General features: G+C 47.2%; 1 protein-coding gene across 12 annotated transcripts in view; it reads right to left on the reverse strand.

Annotated features, from left to right (window-relative positions):
• foxp4 (forkhead box P4) overlaps positions 1 to 18,530 on the reverse strand; it is a 159,900-nt gene that overhangs the window by 41,062 nt on the left and 100,308 nt on the right. For all 12 annotated transcript variants that reach the window (XM_029149810.3, XM_029149808.3, XM_029149807.3 and 9 more), the window contains one exon: positions 8,242 to 8,421. In XM_029149810.3, coding sequence (XP_029005643.1) covers positions 8,242 to 8,412 — 171 coding nt within the window. In that variant the 5' untranslated portion in view covers positions 8,413 to 8,421. The remainder of the gene's footprint in view (positions 1 to 8,241; positions 8,422 to 18,530) is intronic.

Here is an 18,530-nt window from a genome sequence, read left to right on the forward strand (position 1 = left end):
GGCGCACCCCCGTTCAGCTATTTAATGTAATGTTTCCGCAGTATAAGGGCACCGTTCGAGACTGAGGTTCTAAAACGGCTGAAGCGCGCTTCTCCGGGCCCAGACTGACCATTAAAGCGAGGAAAGAGCGCGTTCAAGCGCCAGCGCAATAAAAACTCACAAACTCCAAAAGACCTTCAAAATATGCCGTAATGTTTGAAAACCCGGGCCGATTTGAGATTTTTTTCACATCCTATTTTTCACAAAAGGGACCTGTTCTAAACTCTGGGGACGCTGCCGTTTTCCAGATGGTTCTCTTCAGCCCGAAAGCCTGGGTTGGTGAAACGAGAAAACCTCGCTCTCCTTCCACCGCGTCCCTGCGCTCATCTAATGTTTCTATTGATTCACGAGGGTATAGCGCGGCCGTAAAAAGGAGCTGACTGAATACCCAGGGCTGCTCTAAATCATGACACAATTCATCATCGTCCGCACACATCCTTAGCGCGCGGGGGAAAAAAGGCTTCCTGAGAAGATGCTGTCAGTTCGTCTCCGTTAGGGCGAGGAGGAAAAAAGGGGCATCGGGAGATACACAATTAAAGATAATAATGAGGTGAACGCAGACAGAAGGAGAGAGGAACTCCCTTCCCCGAAAATATAAAAGCAGCTCCCTCCGAACTCCAGGCCTCAGCGCAGGCCAGGCGGCTAATTGATGGCAAATAGCTCTACAGCAGTTTCCTTCTACACACACAAAAATACACGTCATACATTATATACACATATGCCATTTCCCTGCGGTTTTCAACACAGCTCGTTTGGCAGAAGAGGAAGGTCTCACTCCAGACGGACCCAGCCCACAGCGGAAAGCGCGCACACACACACACACACACACACAGCGTAACTTGTAACTTTTAGCCCTGGTTTTGTATGAGGCAGGACAGTTAAGAAGCTCCAGTAGGTCACGCTCCTGAGACCTCGCTGTTGGGTCTGAGGCGACCTCGGGAGCGTGAGCCCCTCCGCTGCCCAGCGAGAGCCGGGCCGGTTAGGGGAGACTGGTGCTGAGAGCGCTAGCCTGGCAACCAGACCTCACATATGGAAACGGTTTAACTGTTATTATTAATAACCGAAAAAAAAAATTAAACTAATAACACATGCAAGACACTGCCAGGACTCAGCTCAGGAGACAGAGGGAAAACACACACATGCGCAAACAGAGACTGTCTGCAATGTGCACACACGCACGCACACACACACACACACACACACACACACACACACACACACACACACACACACACACACACACACACACACACACACACACACACACACACACACACACACACAGCCGCCTATTGGTTAAATAGAAAAACACGTTCCCGGCCAGTGGCCTGTAAAAGTATTAGCCTGCCTGCCCATTTCGATGGAAATAAAACACTTTCATGTTTCGTGTTCAGAGGGTTTTTACACCTGGTTGTGGCTGTGGGGATGGAGATGGAGATGGACACACCCTCACACCCGGCCTTGCCACACACATACACACACAAACACCGGAAGCGAGCAGGGATCAGCAGAGGCTGCCTGTTGTACCAGAAGTCAAACTTTTAAAGAAGCACCTTTAACTTCCCCAAATGAGAAGCAGAGGTGGGTCCACAAAGGCAAACGCAGAGGTGTGTGTGTGTGTGTGTGTGTGTGTGTGTGTGTGTGTGTGTGTGTGTGTGTGTGTGTGTGTGTTCAGTAAAGGGGCTAATACAATTACAGTATATTTAAATGATGTCATTATTCACTACGTTTTGCTGACAATATTCTTACTACAATGATGCCTGGTTACTACTCACTTCCTCTTTTTAAAAATCCTTCCTTCTTCAACACCCCTCTGGTTATGACTGACAAACTCCTGTTTGACCAACACCATAATGAGATGACATCATCTAAATGGAAATCTTTGAGCTGGAAGCAGAGACGTTTCAATAAAAGAAAGAAAGATGAGCACTTTAAGCAGTTCACATACATGTACTTCTATTGGAAAATGAGGAAATAGATGCCTTTAAAGTGCATTTCAAAAACTTAATTTGAAAGTATAAAGAAAGAGTTAAACGACATTCACTGCGAGTCCAACTGTTACAAGTGTGCTTGCAATAATTCATACAATCCAAATAAAATGGAAATTAAACTTTCTGGTATTAGTTAAAACAAGCATTAAACAGTAAAATATAAAAAAAATGTTTTATCCTCAAACAAGCATCATTTTACAGCTTTATTTCTGCAATTTTGATTTTAAGTTTGTTAAACAATAAATTGCATAAGCAAAACAAAATTAGGTTTGAGTAATTTTTAACCACCTTACTTGTTACTGAGTGTTAGCTCACTTTATCTTAAATAAACCTAAGGTTTTTCATATGTTCTGATTTATGGAAAGGCTCAATAAAAAGACAACAAAGTAATTGTGTCAGTTAGGTGGAAAATGGCCGTCAAGCCATGTCCCAACGCTCAAGAAGAAAGCAAATGAGAGAATAAGAGAGAGAGAAGAGCTACATTCCTCGTCTCCTCCCTGTTGACTCTAATCTCTCCTTTAAAATGGCTCACACAAAGGACCAGCGCAGACTAGCTAATTAGCTACACTTTAGGCCTCTGCAGCCATTGTGTGTGTAGTGTGTATATGGCATGTGTGTGTTCATTGTGTGCATCTCGGGCTCTCCACTGTTACCAGGGTAACTACCGGCCCAGCAGCCTCATGAGCGTTGCACATTTTATCTTTACGCCTCACTTTCCCTCGTCGCACTACTTGTATCCATCTGTTCGTCCGAACCGAGAATAAAAGAGTGAGAAATCTCAGAAAAGAGAAGACACGACGACTAATGTGTGAGGACTGCATGACCTGTGTGGCTAAAACAAATTACCACTACTCCTTTTGCAGGGAGAATAGAAGCAGGCAGTGACCTATGTGAACATCCACACAGCACAGTGTCACTGACCAGTTATAGTAATGAGGTCACACCGCTGTGCTCACTGACCTATGACCTCTTCAAAAGCCCCGTCACCAATGCAATACTTCTGAAGAGTCAACATTCAACTTTTTCACCCTCAGCTACTTCTCAATGAAGAGCGTCCATCGCAGCTCATGTGTGTGTGTGTTATTTACCTGACAGCGCAGCCAGGGCTGTGCAGAGTAAGCGCTTCCAAACACTCCCATGGCAACCAAACCCAACCTAACCCCTTCAGGTGCCTGGGGAAGTGTGTGTGTATGACTCCGTCTCCACAACAGAGACATGACCAACACACACACACACACGCACACGCACACACACTACAGTAATACTCCATCTACTGCTGGTATCTGTCTATTCTTGTCTCTGAGCCTCTTGGCTGGTTGAGTCAACCAGCTGTGACCATGTCTCCTGTCCATCTAGTGTGTTTGTGTTTGCACAGTACTATTACTGCTGTGTAACAACCTGGACAATAACTGATAATATTAAGAGGACTTGGTGTTTATAGTTAAGTCCTTGTAAACATGTGGTATAAGAACATGCTGTATTACGAGAATGAAGGTCAACACAGATGTCAAAGAGCATCAGAGCATAAAGAAACACAAACAGAAAGAAACTGAGACATCAAATTTAGGAAGAAAAATCTACACAAAGTCGTGTAGTGGATTTTGCAACACCCCGGCTGGAAAAAGCAGTTTAAATATTTTACAGGTGTTCATGAATACATCATCTTAGGGACTGAGAATTAAATTTGTTAGGGAAAAAAAGTCCCCAAATGAGGAAGGGGAGTCATGTGAAACAGGTTTTGAATGTGCAGGTGTGTTTGTGGCTTTGTGTGTGTTTACACATCTGGAGTGCAAAAATTCGAAAGGGGAAGGGAGTGATCTAAAAAAAAGTCTGTTATTTATTAATACTTAAATGGACATAAAGACTGACAAAGACAGAGAAATTAGAGTTAGAGAGTAAAATAAAGAGCATGGATAAAGGGAATTGCTGGTGCTTTTCAGACTCTTAGAGGAAGTTGATGTTCTATAGGTCTCTTTGTATCTGCGCAGTAGGAGCGGTGGGTGTCCTGTGATGCTCGGCAACCCGGCTTGCCCCTCCTCTGTCTCAGCATGACCTCTGGTGACCTGTGAACTACACTGACCTCAAACATAAAGAGCAGGGCCTGGCCCAGACTGGGGGAAAGCTTTTAGGAGGTGACAGCACTCAGAGAGAGGCCTGGCTCTGATTTAGTGGCCCGCACACACACACACACACACACACACACACACACACACACACACACACACACACACACACACACACACACACACACACACACACACACACACACACAGGTGGCGCATGCAGACAGGAAAATGACACACGCAGTCACACTTGGGAGACAACCTGTCATGCAAATGTACATAATGCAATTACATGAAATCCCACTGCGCTAACAATCCAGCAAATGTGTCTGGAAATGTATTCTATTCATGACCTCCTCATCTTTTTCTTAAGTCACCTCTTCACCTTCATCTCCTCTGCACTACTGACCTAAACGTGAACTCTGGTGGTGATGTGGAGGTCAAACAGGATATAACTGTCCCAGTGACCAACATTCCCCTCCCACAGGAGCGGCCTCACAGCTAAAGTTGTAGAATGACATACATCTCACCCTCCGCCTCCTTCCACACATGGTCTAATTATTAAATCTCACCCATCTAAAATGAAGCCATACGTTATCTGAGCCATCTAGCATCTCTCATTATCTGCTAACGCATACACCAGCCTCGCGCCTCTGCCTGCAAAGCACTCCCGGCATCAAAAACCAAACGCACACTGTTGCACGTGTGCATATACACAAAACAGCTATTGTTCATCAGTGTTTATGTATATGTGAGATCTGTATCGGTTCCCCCTGATCTCCAGTCATCACTGTGGCTCCCTAATTACACCCTTCATTAACTCACATCAGCTCTGTGCATGTGTGCAACTGCCTGTGTGTGTGAATGGGAGCGAGGGAGAAACAAAGCTAGTCAGCGTGTGTGTGTGTTGGTGTGTGTGTCTGCGCGTGTGCATGAGAGAGCAAAAAAAAAAAGAGAAGCTCTCAGGAAAAAAATAGAACATGACAAATGGGAGTGGGGATCGAAGCTCCAAACCAATTTCTAAAACTGCCTTTTTCTCAGCCAATGTTCCCTTTAAACCCCTGGGGAAGGGAGACCACCGCTAAAATCTGCCTCTCACTTTCTATTTGAGCGTAAGAGTGAATTAAACGCTACAGAGAGAGAGAGAGAGAGGAAACCCTCTCTGGCTGCGTTTGCTGACCGATGAGTGGCACCCCTTAGAGGAAACAGCATCTTTTTGTCACCAACTCCTTCTCCTTCCTGTCCCACCTACTTTCCCATCTTCTCCTCCAGTCATCGCCGGCTACCACTACTGTAGCTGCTGGAACACTAGAAGCAATTAATTGATGTCAAGGGAAAAGGAGGAGACAGAAGTGGGTGCGAATAGCAGAGGGTGGGAGTGACAGCGATTTAAGTGAGGACTGCAGAAAGAGGGGATGCGAGACATGAAGGGAAGGCAAGAACTGAGGACACCTGGTTCTCGTCAGAGCCCCGTCCACCCCGCACACACACACACACACGCACGCACGCACACACACACATTTTTCTTGGGCTTTATCCTGCTTACATTTCTCCTCTGCTATGCATCATTTCACGTCTACACCCGTGCCCGGCACCTCAACAAAGTGCCATACACTCTCCACTGCACTCTCACTTCTCCTCCCCCCCCTCCTTCCTCTCGCCGTATAACTCCGCTCTTTGTTTTCGCTCCCTCCCTCCACTCCTCTATCCACTCGATGATGGGGCAGAACTGGTCTTCACCCCCTCTTCCCTTTCTTCCCTCTCTCCTGCTCTGTACTTTCTGGGGAGGCAGACAGGCCACATTCCACAGGGAGGCCCAGGCGCCCTTTTCTGACACGTCTCAGTGTTACACCCCTCCCTCTTCCCTCTATTTCTTCTTACTAGCCCACCAGTGCCCCCCATCCCCACCCCCCACCCCTACCAATGTGCTGCCTCTTTGCCCCTCCTTTCACCTCCATTTACTTTGGCTGCATGTCCTTAGGCCTCATCTCTGTTCACCCTCTTTGTCATTATGACTGCCGGCCGTCTAGCATCTACTCCTCACCCTCCTTATCTGCCTGTAGTCAGCGCTTGCGATGTGATGCGTCTCGCCATCAATCTATCCATCTAACTAAAACATACAAACAAAAGATCGAAGCACAGAGAAAGATGGGAGCACTGAGAGCTGGTAGCTGGGGAAAGGCTGGTTTGATGGCTGGAGATGGCTGTGATTTCTCTCAGGTTCCCAAGGGGCCCAAGGAAAAGGCTTTGTGTTCTGACAACACCGTGCTGTCAGGGGTTCTGTGACTGTGTGTGCGTCTTTTCTGCCCCAGTGCACTCTGGCATGGTGTTTAAGCACTAACACTGGTCTACACTACAGCTTCAGGTGAGAGACTCAAGCGTGGAGAAAAAAGAAACAAGAGGAGGAAGAAGAGGAGGAGGAAGAAGTGTATCTAAGGCTTTCGGGCTAAAGTAATATTGGGTTCATGCTCATGAGGTCAGTAAATGCAGCAATCCAACTGTAATCAGCTGATTGAAGCTTTCTGCTGTGAGAAATGGATGTGATAATGTCATGATCCATAGTAGCCTACGATGAGTTACTGCATAACGCAAATTACAGTTAACAATATTGTGCAAAAGGATGGAAAATAGGATGTACCTGTGGATTATTAGAAGCCAAGTCAGCAAACTGGGTTTAACCAAACGCTCGCACTGCAATAAACGAAGGGGTCTTTACCGCTCTAACTGTGGAATGGATGTAGCGTATTTGTGAAGCGGGGTTGGGATCTGGAGGAAAGGTTGTGCTTGTCTTTCATGGTCCACAGCGGATAGAAGGAAAAAGGAGTACAGTGAAAGGGAGGAAGAGAAGAAAGATGGAAAGAGAGAGGGAGGTATGTTTGTGGTTGGTAACCCGCTCAAGAGAGGAAATACCACTGCGCGCTCACACACACACACACACACAGGTGCAAAAACATAGAGAGCAGAGACATGTCCAGGAGAAGAAAGACCTGCTTTGTATGAGCTACTGGTTGGGTGCTCATGTGTGTGCAGTTGTGCACTGGTTAGTGTCTGCGTGTGTGTGCTGAGGGTTGCTGAGGAAGCAGGGTGAGGATGCAGTCAGGGGAAGGAGGAGGGGGACCAGGACAGGAGTGAAGGGCCTTGAGTGTTCTTCATTCACCTAAAGCTCTATCATTATAATTAGGGGAATAATTTTAGCTGCAGGGAGGAAACCCTGCGTGTTTTTTTAACTCCTGGGTTTCCTCTAGCAGAACGTCAGCTGGTGTTGTGTCCACCATCACTGATACACAGATACACTTGAAGAGTGAGTATAAACAAACCGTAGCTTCTCTCTTCAACAGAAGTAATACCAGTGAATGGAAACATGAATAAGCAGGTTTGCAAACATTCGTCTGAGGCACAGACATCACAGATGTTGAGACTTCTGCATAAAAAAAAACATTTTTAAATCCTGCGTGTGCGCTACAGTATGTGTCAAGGTCCTTATGAAAGCAATCAGACAAGAGCTTTGTGGATTTTGGGGAGAATGAGAAATAAAAATGTAGAATTTCATCCAAGATGTTCCGGGAAGTTTGGAAATTCCATCTGACACAGTGGCCAATGGGTGTGTGTGTGTGTGTGTGTGTGTGTGTGTGTGTGTGTGTGTGTGTGTGTGTGTGTGTGTGTGTGTGTGTGTGAAGCTGTGCGGGGGCAGTGGTGGGGTCCTTGGGGGGGGGGGACTGACGCACAGGAGGCAAGATAAATGGCGTTACTGGAGACATTACATGCTGATGTGTCAAACACACATAAACATGACTTCACGGATGAGCGAGAAAAATAAAACACAAAGCGCACTCATACTTATTGTGCGTCTGAACCCGTTTTGTAGCATTGTGAAAATATTACACCCATGACAACAGAGAGGAATGGCTGCTCACACACGAGTTAGAAGGTCAAATATGGATAAGCACCAACGAGCCGATCGCTCCGCCAGCTATTTGTTGTCCCATCTGCGCGTTACATAACAAACTGGTTCCACACAATGAACAGTCCGCACTGTATACGGTACGTGAGTTGCATAACTTAGAGGCGTTACAAGTGAAACAAACACGTATATGCAGGTGGACGTGCAAACAAAAGTCCCAGACACACAAACACACGTGCGCACACACCTGTTGCTGCTGCAGGTGCAGGAGGTCGACGGGGCTGATCTCCCCGTTGGCGTCTCCGTTGGACCCGCCCTCCCTGCCGCCCCCTCCGTCTGACTGGCTACTGAGGCTGCTGACTCCGTTCTGGTTGGACGGCGTTGTTCGAATGGTCTCAGAGGCTGATTCCACCATCATCACTGGCACCTGGGAGGAGAGAGGACAGCGCAGGTTGGATACAGAGTGACCCGGGCGGGCGGAGCAGGAAGCCCGCGTGAACAAACAAGGCGGGGGGGGCAAAGCAAACAGGCGCTGCGATAGGGAAGCGGAGCGAGCACGCGGGCGTGCGTGACAAAGGCCGTTTGGTCCTGAGCCGCCCACGCACGAACACGCAGAGCAACACCTGAAGCCCATGCTTTTCTATGGCGGCGCGGAAATGTGGGTCTTCCACCGCACACAGGGATTGAGATCAGATGTGCGGTAAATCCGAAGTGACAAGCCCGTTAATACGCTGCTATATGGTTAAATAACACGCACACACTCCTCTGCCATAATCAGAGGTGGCATGTGTGCGCGGCGCAGGTTGCTCTTTGAGAGGGATCCGTTTGATGCGCCTTCATAGGCCCGCTCTAATTAGAGCGTGTTCTTCCACAAAACCCGACAAAACGCGCCGTTCCTGGATGTGTTGTTGTTTTTTGAGAAACAACGCCTCGCAAACACACAGGCACATTTGCCATCGTTAGGCGCCCGAGCGTGGGAGAGGAGACACAGAGAGGCGCACACACCTGTGCGGAACACACAGCGCGGCTAATACAAAACAAAACAAAGCTTCACACAAGCACGCAGGCTGTGAAGCGCTAATGACAAGCTCAATCTCGCCTTTCTGCCTCATCCAGTTTTAGAAATTAACGCACACAAGCGCATAGTTTTAAAGGGGAAAGTTCTCCTGCTTTTATTCCGGCAACCCTGGGTGGGTACACAGAACGCCATCGAGGCATTCTACCCGCCGTGTGTGTGTGTGTGTGTGTGTGTGTGTGTGTGTGTGTGTGTGTGTGTGTGTGTGTGTGTGTGTGTGTGCGCGCGTACAACCCATGCCTTCTGGGGAAACAATAAAAGGCATTTCATGAGAGAATCGAACTTTTCTTCTCCTCTGAGGCTGCAGCAGGTGAACTTTTGTGCATGCATGGATACGCGTGTGTGTTTTTGAGCGTGGATGTGAGTCTACGACTGTAGCAGCGGGCGAGTGTGACTTTCGGCGGCGGTGGCTTAGTTAACAGCACGCAGCCAGATGTTTGCAGAGGAACGGGGCAGATGTGTGTTGGCACCTTTAAAAGCCAGTTTACTCTAGTGATGGGAATGATGATTTCTATCTTCCAAGGTTTGGAGATAACTGCTAATGAATGAATGAACTGCATGGACACATTTGAGAATGACAGAAATGTTATTGAAAAACTGAACAACCATTTTAACCTGTGAATTTGTGTACTTGCAAAAATGGCCCATTTACACTGAAAAGAGTGCTGAAATTCTGAGCTTTTTTCAGTAATATCGCCTTTTTTTTAAAGCTGTCTTTTTCAATGTTCTGTGACGCACAGAGTGTTTGTTTAAGCGCCGTTTGTGGAACGTTCATCGATTCAAGGCCTGGGCACATCAACGCATCAGTAGATGCCACTGAGGGTAAAAGAGAAAATGGATCTTTGTTTGAGAGAGGACGTTTCCATCAGTGTGCTTCTGAAAGGACCACATGCAAAAGTCATCGTCTTGTCAGCAGCTGCTTCTTTCAACTTTCAACTCTCAACTCAACGTGGATAAAAAAAGTCTAAGGCATCTTTTGGTTGCTTGTCAAACGTACAGCGTGGTTACAGACTCATAGCACCCACTCAAGACTCCTGCCTCACATTTAAAAAACCACACATCACGCCGCAGTATCTCTCCTCCCCACTGACTCTCCTGTCCTCCGTCTCCCTCCTGGCATCTATCCACCTGTGAAGTTAACTGAGAAGTAGAGTGTTATTGTGACATTTAAAGCCAGTCACTTAATCTCTAACCTCCCTCCTCCCACACGCCGCCTCCCTTCTCTCCTTCTCCTTCCGCTTTGGTCCAGGCCCGCGCTGGGTCCAGCAGCTCCCTCAGGTAAGATTATGAAGCAAGGCATAGTGCTGAGTGATCAACGGACCCCGCGGCACAGTCCGGCGGCTTCGCACTGCGGTAGGAACTCCTCACATCATCACACGTCTCACTAAGCATGAATCGCCGGCCTGCTATCTAGCCCACATTATACTGTGCTGTGCTGTAATGTACTGTACACCCCTCTGCTGCTAACTCTTCCTCATTGACCTTATTAGCAGCGAGGGAGAGAGAGATAAAGACAGACGGAGCGACGGAGCTCGCAGGTGGACAAGGACCTAATGGAGAAGCGGGGAGTCTGGAAAGACGCATGCCCTCTCTTTCACACACAGTCAGTGTGGTATGCTCTTCTAAAGGCTGTGTACTTTGTCATATCCTGTAATGGGTGTATATAAGCTGGTGTAATGGAGGTCGGGAAAAAGGCAGCTGCATAAATCTACCCTGAAGTCTCTGATTAGGGATATGATACACACACACACACACACACACACACACACACACACACACACACACACACACACACACACACACACACACACACACACACACACACACACACACACACGCCCACATGTGCTCACACACACACACACACTCTTTAACTGTAAGTGTTTCTGGCAGCGGCGAGAAGCTGCCCGTGCAGAGGCCTGCCTCAACCTGCTGCTCGCTCTTTCTGTGTGCCTCCCTGGATCGCGCTGCGTGCTCGGGCCCCCTCCGCGTGAACCCCTGACCCGAGAGCGCGTCGGGAAGAGCCGTTCCCACTACCCTGAGGGGACGGAGCGAAGGAGGGTGGAGCGCAGATCAGAGATAAAGAATGTGTTTGGAGGAGGGCAAAATAAAAGGCCTCCTTTGCCTTTTAATTGGGATGAAGAACAGATGAAAGAAAATGGGACTCAACATGTTTCTGATGACACTGGTGTATATGTGAGAGTGTGTTTGTCTAAGAGGCTGACACACATACTTCGTAGTGCATCGGATTAGCTCACAGCAAACGCTGGGTGCATGTGTGTGTGTGTGTGGGGGGTGATTGATGAGTGGAGAGGTGCTGCGATGAGTCCTGTTTCGACACGTAGCCCGAGCAGATGTTCCCGAAAAACTCTGCACTAATAATAATCAGACGTCAACTCTCCCTCTGCTCCTTCCCACTGCTCTGGGTGAGTGGAGTTCAAACGGGCTGAGCCAAATGCCCAGTGAGCTGCCTCGCCACGGCTGGCTCTCCGGCTTTGTCGGAGGGATTGGCTCTGTCAGATTCCTCCTGGTCATCGCTCGTCAGGGCCGTTAAGCCGGACCAGTTCCACTTTGGGCGAATACGTGCGTTTGTGTATATGAGCGAGAGCAAGTGTGGGAGCAAGAGGGAGGGGGGTTGTGTACTGTGTGTATTTACGTGTACATCTGTGTTTACAGCAGCTTAGCGCGATAATAAGTCTTTATCATGTTATGTCTCATGTGGGAATATTTCCAGCAGTCCCAGAACGCCTGTTCTGTTTCCTCCGCCTTGCATCAGCTCGTAGGAACGCTGCTTATTAGGCAAAGAACTAAGGGAATAAGGGTGGGATGGAGAGGGAGGGAGGAGGGAAAAGGGGGGGGGGGTGGAGAAAAAAATGTCTGTACCAGTATCTAAACTCCGTTGTCTATCTACTTTGATCTGATTCTTGAATTATGGCTTCCTCGTACTCGTACGCCTTCCTCCGTCTGGTTACACCAGGTAACTAGTGGAAGGTTCAACCCTGGAAAACATTAAAGTTTTCACCCTGAAATAGAAACCGCATAGGTTATTTCTATAATCTTTGATAGTTCAATCAATATTTGCGAGCAAGAGAAACAGGCTTCCTCAGACAGAAATGCGACGAATCGGAGCGCTCACCTGTTTTGTAATCAGGGAACAGAATTTGGAGGAGCCTCTGTTGACAGCGAGTGGTTGTGTGGATTCATAAAACATTTGGTTTTGCTGTTACACCCGAAGGGGCTTTGTGTCATTGTTATTGGCAGACATGAACTAAAAACGAGCATGATTGTTTCTTTCTCTATGTCCACAGAACCACTATTTACTGCCAGGGCAGCAGCTCCAGGAGCCGCCTCTCAAGCATCAAAAAGAGTTACTTTACTTCTGTGCTCAGACTGGGACATGTGCACTGACATACACGCGGACGGATCATAATTAAGTAAACACGTTCACACCCACATTCCCACACCCTGCGAGCTGGCAAAGACTCCTCCACTAAATAAACCGTGACACTGGCCCAGAGGGAGTCAGCCTTAACCCCAAAACCCCAGAACAAACCCAACTATCAGGTCTGGGCTCTTTAGGCTCCATTAATCAGATCTTAGCTTCGTGTGAAGCAAACACCGAGCAAAATAAAATGTGGTTAAAACAGAAGTGTAAAGAAATGAAAGAGGAAAGTAAATAATGACTGTAATATTTAATGTGGGAGTAATGACACTTGGAGCGACACGTTGTTCCTGGATAAACATAGTTTCAGGGCACAGACAGTCGCCACCAGCTATTCTGTACATCTCACTGCTCAATCACCCGCATCTTAGCTTCCAATGCTAACCCCATGATAAACCATTTAACACGCGAGCTTACGCTGTGCGTGTTAAGGATTCGTAATGCAATAAATGAACTGATGTCTTTTAACTTCACACTGGACGGCTCTAATTAAACAGGCTGGGCTTTACTCCCACCATGTTCCTCCTCCTGTTTGTCATCTCGCTAATTGAAACATTCTGTCGGCGAATTGTAAATATGCATTTCAGTTATTATAAATACATTTGATGTGGCGAATATCTGTTTTAGACACAGATCTGTTAAGAAGCTGGATGAACTGAGCTTAAGGCACAAATGTCCACATAAATCTCCACTCTGGCTCCGTCTGCGATTGTGCTGCATGAGTCTGGAGCTGTGTGAAGATTGACGGGAGGCGGGAGAGCAACTGGGACAGTGGGGATATCTGCGTGGCATTTCTGAGCTGACATGTATTAGATTCAATAAAAGAGAATGAGGTCAGAGGAAAGCTGAGGAAATAACACACACGCGCGCACACACGCACAGTTTTTCCATCACTCGTGCTTGGTTTCCTCAGCAGCAGGCCCCGGTCCTGCGCGGGCCGATGCTGGAGCGGGGGCAGCCAGGTAGTCTCTCCCACACAGCTACGGCGCAGCTAGCAGCACACAGCACCGCTCCCGGCTGCTCTGGCTGCCCGCCAGCGCTAACAGGTTGGCTAACAGCGAAGGGCTAATGCTAGATGTCTGCGGCTGCCCTGGCCCTCCTCCAGTGCTAACAGGTGAACTCCATTATCCTGCAGACAGATAGTCAGTCGCACGCGGGCCAATATCTACTGCTGCCTGGCTGGCTTCAAAGAGCATCATCAACCCAGAGAGAGGAGCCAGCAGCGCAGGCCTAGAGTCTGATCCTCCAGTGTGCTGAGCAGCTGCTTAATGAAGGAGCCAGCGCTGCTTTTGGGGAGTGCGGAGAGGAGCTCAGAATGCAGACGATAAGAGAATCCCTCGTTATATGAACGCGGGGTTCTTCTCTGCTCCTGCAGGACCGTGGGCCATATGGCGCTGAGCCCTCTGCGAGGGTTCACGCAGCATCTGCGTACACATGTGTACGTACAGTACCTGTGTGTACCTGCCCCCTGTATATCTGCGTTCACACGTGTGTCCGCCTGCAGCCGCGCAGTTCCCTGAAGACAAAGTCCCTGTTTACAGAGCCCATAAAGATTAGCCTCCCTCGGTCAGGTGGGTTCTGGAGCCATAGGTAAACACGCAGCACATTCCGCACCGATGAGATCGCTGCGTATGTGTGTGTGACCGGGGCAAACATACACTCCTGCCTTCACCTCGACCCTTCCCTCAGAGTGCAGTAAGTGATTTACCAGCCTGCAGACTGCTGTCTGTTTAAAATGCTGAAGACAGACACAAAGATATATACACACACACAAATATTTGTAGAAGGAGCGGACTTCATGCACACCTCATTTATCTGAGCCCAAAATCACGGGTTGTGCATTCCTTAAGAGGTAACGCTTCCACACGTGCACGCGCGCGTTCACGTGTGCCAGTTGGAAATCATCCTATGATCATGAGGATGAAAAATAACCACTCTTTGCCTTCATCTCTTCCCTCTGTCCTGAAGGTAATGGAGGCTCAGGTCAGTGCACGGCAGTGTGCACAGCTAATACTGGGATTGCATTTAACATGGTGGAGCGGAGTTGAAGAGGTGGAGGAAGAGAGGCCAGCGGGAGACGGGCTCGGAAAAAACCCGACGTGCCTTTATTTGGATCTGAAAGCAGCTAGAGTGCTGCGCAGAAATTAGCAGCTCTGTCCTACGAGAGCTCTTTATTAGAATGACCTTCACTGCGAAGGGGAGGGAGGGGGAGAGACAGGGAGAGAGAGAGAGAGGGGGAGAGAGAGAGGCGAGGGAGGAGAAGAAAATTTTGACAGAAAGATGAAATCATGTCAATGGAAAACTGGATGAATGAGATACAAATACAAAGGAGTAAACTCAGAGCTAAGTCTGTTGGTGATGTTACTGTACGTAGATGAATTTAGTCCGCCTGATGCTAAAGCTACTACTAAACTACTAAGACAACTGACATCGTACAAGTTCAAATTTAGTCCTTGACCTTCAAGGTTTCCACAAGTCTAATACGAAGTACTGTACAGTCATGTGACCAGTGAAGAATACATCAGCACTTCATGAACCACATGAAAATGTAGTTTATCTTTTAGTTCATAATTAGAAAACTTGCCACAACAAGTGATCCATTTGTTACATTCAACAGCTGGACTGAATAAATTACTACTGTAATTTCATAACTTTAATTATTTGGAACAGCTTCTGCTCTTCTTGCTCAGAAAGCACTAAGTTGGGCAAATGACTAGAAAGGACATTTCGCCCAGAGGCAAAACTATTGTGGTTTTTCTCAAGGTGAAAAAATTCTTTGCATTTTGGGCAGAATGGTTAATACAATAATATGCCTCACCTGAAAATGAGCAACAGGGACTTAAAATCGTATAGGGTTACAAAACATTTATAAAAAAAATATATAAAAATAAATAAGCATCACAAAGGATATGATGGAATTTTATACATCGGCTTTCAAGTTGGCCCTTTGCATTTCCTAGTTAATTAATAGATTGGATCAGAGCGAGTTTAATCAAATATAATTGAATAAGTCTATAGTAAAAACAGGCCAGACTTTAAAGGAGACGTGTGGAGAAAATGATAGCATGTCCACTTTTCAAATTAATTGAATTTTAGTACTTTTGAACTTGGTCCAAGCTGTTACAGAGGTAATTAATTCACATCCTATCCACAAGTGCTACAACAAGATGATATCCCTGAGCATTCAGCGTCCGCATGCACACTCACACGCAGTTTCCCTTCAAAAAAGCTAAATAAAAATCAACACTGTTGCACAGCAATGACAGTTTATAATGTATTCCATGTAAGTGTTAGTTTTCTGTTCTTCTTGATCTTTCTTCCTTACTTTTGTCTTACAGGCTACAGCTAAAATATTAATAATTTCTCAGGCGCTCCTCATTGTATTGAAAAATGTCTCCTTTATAATTTATCAGAGAAAGAAAAATCTTTGTTATACTGACAAGCATGCTAATTAATAGAAGTAGAAGGAACACTGAGAGAAGTCATACTAATTTGGAACATGCTAATATTAATAGAATAATTTATGGCACAGTATAAATAAATTAATAGAGTAATTCGTTTGAAAAAGGGATGCCTTCAACTCAGTTTAGGAGAAAAGAGCAAAAAAATGTGCCTGCCTCTTGGACAAGGACATTAATAACAGTGCTCTATCACCAGACAGAGAGAAGGAAGAGACAAACTAAACATGCACTGTTCACTTTTAAAATGCATCAATATTTTAGTCAGTTAATAAAATTTGGATGAGCAACACTTGTATTTCCTGCTTTGTTATTTTCATTTGCTGTTTAAAGACTTTTTGACTATTACATTCGTGCAGAATCTGCAAAACATGTTATTTTTTGGGGATGAAATTAGACTCTCCACTTTGGCTTTTTGTAAACTTACAGCTGCGTGTGTGCCAGGCAGTGGGAAGGAGACGGAGCCGCGAAGAGAGTAACAAAGACAGAGAGAGGGAGAGAGAGAGAGAGAGAGAGAGAGAAGTGGACTGGGTCATTACCATCCTTATTACTCCTCATTAAAATACACCCATCACAAAGACATTCTGCTGGGTGCGTGTGCCTGCACTCACATGCATGTGACCAAGCGGGCGCATGCATGTGCTTCTGGTGTTCGTGATGTGAACGCGTGCGTCCGTATGCAAAAGTGACAAAAAAAGAACAATATAATTGGAGAAATGTACGCAGTAATAATAGGTATTCAGAAAATGATAATTCATATTAAACAGGGTGCACAAAGTCAGCCTCATTTGCATGTTTTAGATTATATGCATTTCAAAAGTAATTTCCGCAGGGCATATGAATGACATTAATTCCCGGGCGGGTTCTGCTATAGACCTCAAACTATCAAACACTCAAACATTTAACAGATGAAAAAAAAAGGGAGCTGGTGCCTTGGAAAGGGGAGATTTCAAGGTTAAAGTATTTGAATGTGAATTTTTAAACTTCTGTCTCGGTTTGTTTAAAGTTGCCTCACAGTTAGACTAAGAGTTCCATTAATTTGGAGACCCAGCGAAGCACAGATGTTTTTCTTTTCTGTGTGTGTGTGTGTGTGTGTGCGTGCGTGCGTTTTCTCGTACCAGTCTGAGAAAGACACCTCTCCTCCTAATCCACCACCATTTCCTCAGCAATAAGCCTGAATTGGTCTGACTCACTCGTGAGTCATGTGCTCGTGTCACTCTACAGCCAGACTAGCAAAATCCAATGGAGGAAAAAAAAAAGGGGGACGGAGCTCCAATAGCCCACATTAACTCAATCTATCTGATAGAGGCTGAGGAAAAAGTGAAAAAAAGGATGTGGCGAGGAAAAGGGGATGGGGACAATGGAAAGAGCGAGGAGAGGGAGACAGAGGGTTCCCTCTCTAGATGTGTTCATGCCGAGAGGAAGACCCCGGGGCAGGAAGCAGGCTGGACGAATGTGTGAGTCCAGTGGAAACTCTGGATGCCACGGACAGCATTCTTCTCGTATTAGGGAATGTGGTCTGCAGCCACAATATAGCGCCTGACTCATTATTTGTGTGTGTGTGTGTGTATGTGTGTGTCTCTCAGACAGAAACACATCACACACACACACACACGAACAAGATGTTGCCCACCTGTTACTCCAGCTTTGGCCAACTCACAGAGTCAGATGTGGAGATGAGCGGTGCAGGAGGTCGGCGCATGTGCAGCGGGAGCCCAAGTCTGAGCCTTGTTTGCGGCGTGTCGTCGCGTGTAAACACGGCTACTGCTGTGACTGCGTTAGCGTGTCATTATCTCATTAAGAATTGATGGCTTCTGCAAAGAGGGCTCAAACTGTTTTGTTTCGGAGCATTCGGCGTCTGATGTTGTACAAACACCGCGACCGCAAAACACACACGCACGTGGAAGCAACGCGCGGCCCTTTAAAACAGACACACACGAGGCTCCTCTGGTCTCATTTGTACAGCACTGGTCTGACTGGGCCTGGGAAACATGTTTGTTTCCTCATTTGTTCTCCTCAACCTTCTCACCCCCCCCCCCCCCCCCCCCCCTCAGTCACGGCGGATCTGTTCATCTGCGAAGGACGAGCGGGAAAAGTAAAGAGGATTAGAATCTGCAAGACACAGATCGTTGCACGCACACACACACGCACGCACGCACACGCACAGATTCAGCACGTCATGAGGCTGCCGTGGGGCGAGCGTATTGAACGGGACCCGTCCGTCTCGACCAAACGACCGACAGGGTGCAGGACTCTCCACTGGCCCACTCTGCCTCATCGATACGCTGCCGCTCGGCCTATTCAGCGCCAAAGAGCCTTCCTACGGATGCAGCTTAACGCCGGATCAATCCTATGAGCAGTGTGGACAAACTGCTGCTAAACACATTGGCCCCCGCCTCGAGGGCCCGCCACCGCACCGGCTCCCCCAGGCTCAAAGCGCTCCACTAATGGAGCTCTCCACTGGGGCCTCCTCGGCCCCTAACCACCAAACAAGCCCCCGAGGATTCACCCCCGTCCCCCTCTTTCTGACGTCCCTCCATCTGATTGATAGTTCTGGCCTC

Source organism: Betta splendens, chromosome 5 (genome assembly GCF_900634795.4).
Source record: "Betta splendens chromosome 5, fBetSpl5.4, whole genome shotgun sequence".
Taxonomy (NCBI): Eukaryota; Metazoa; Chordata; class Actinopteri; order Anabantiformes; family Osphronemidae; genus Betta; species Betta splendens.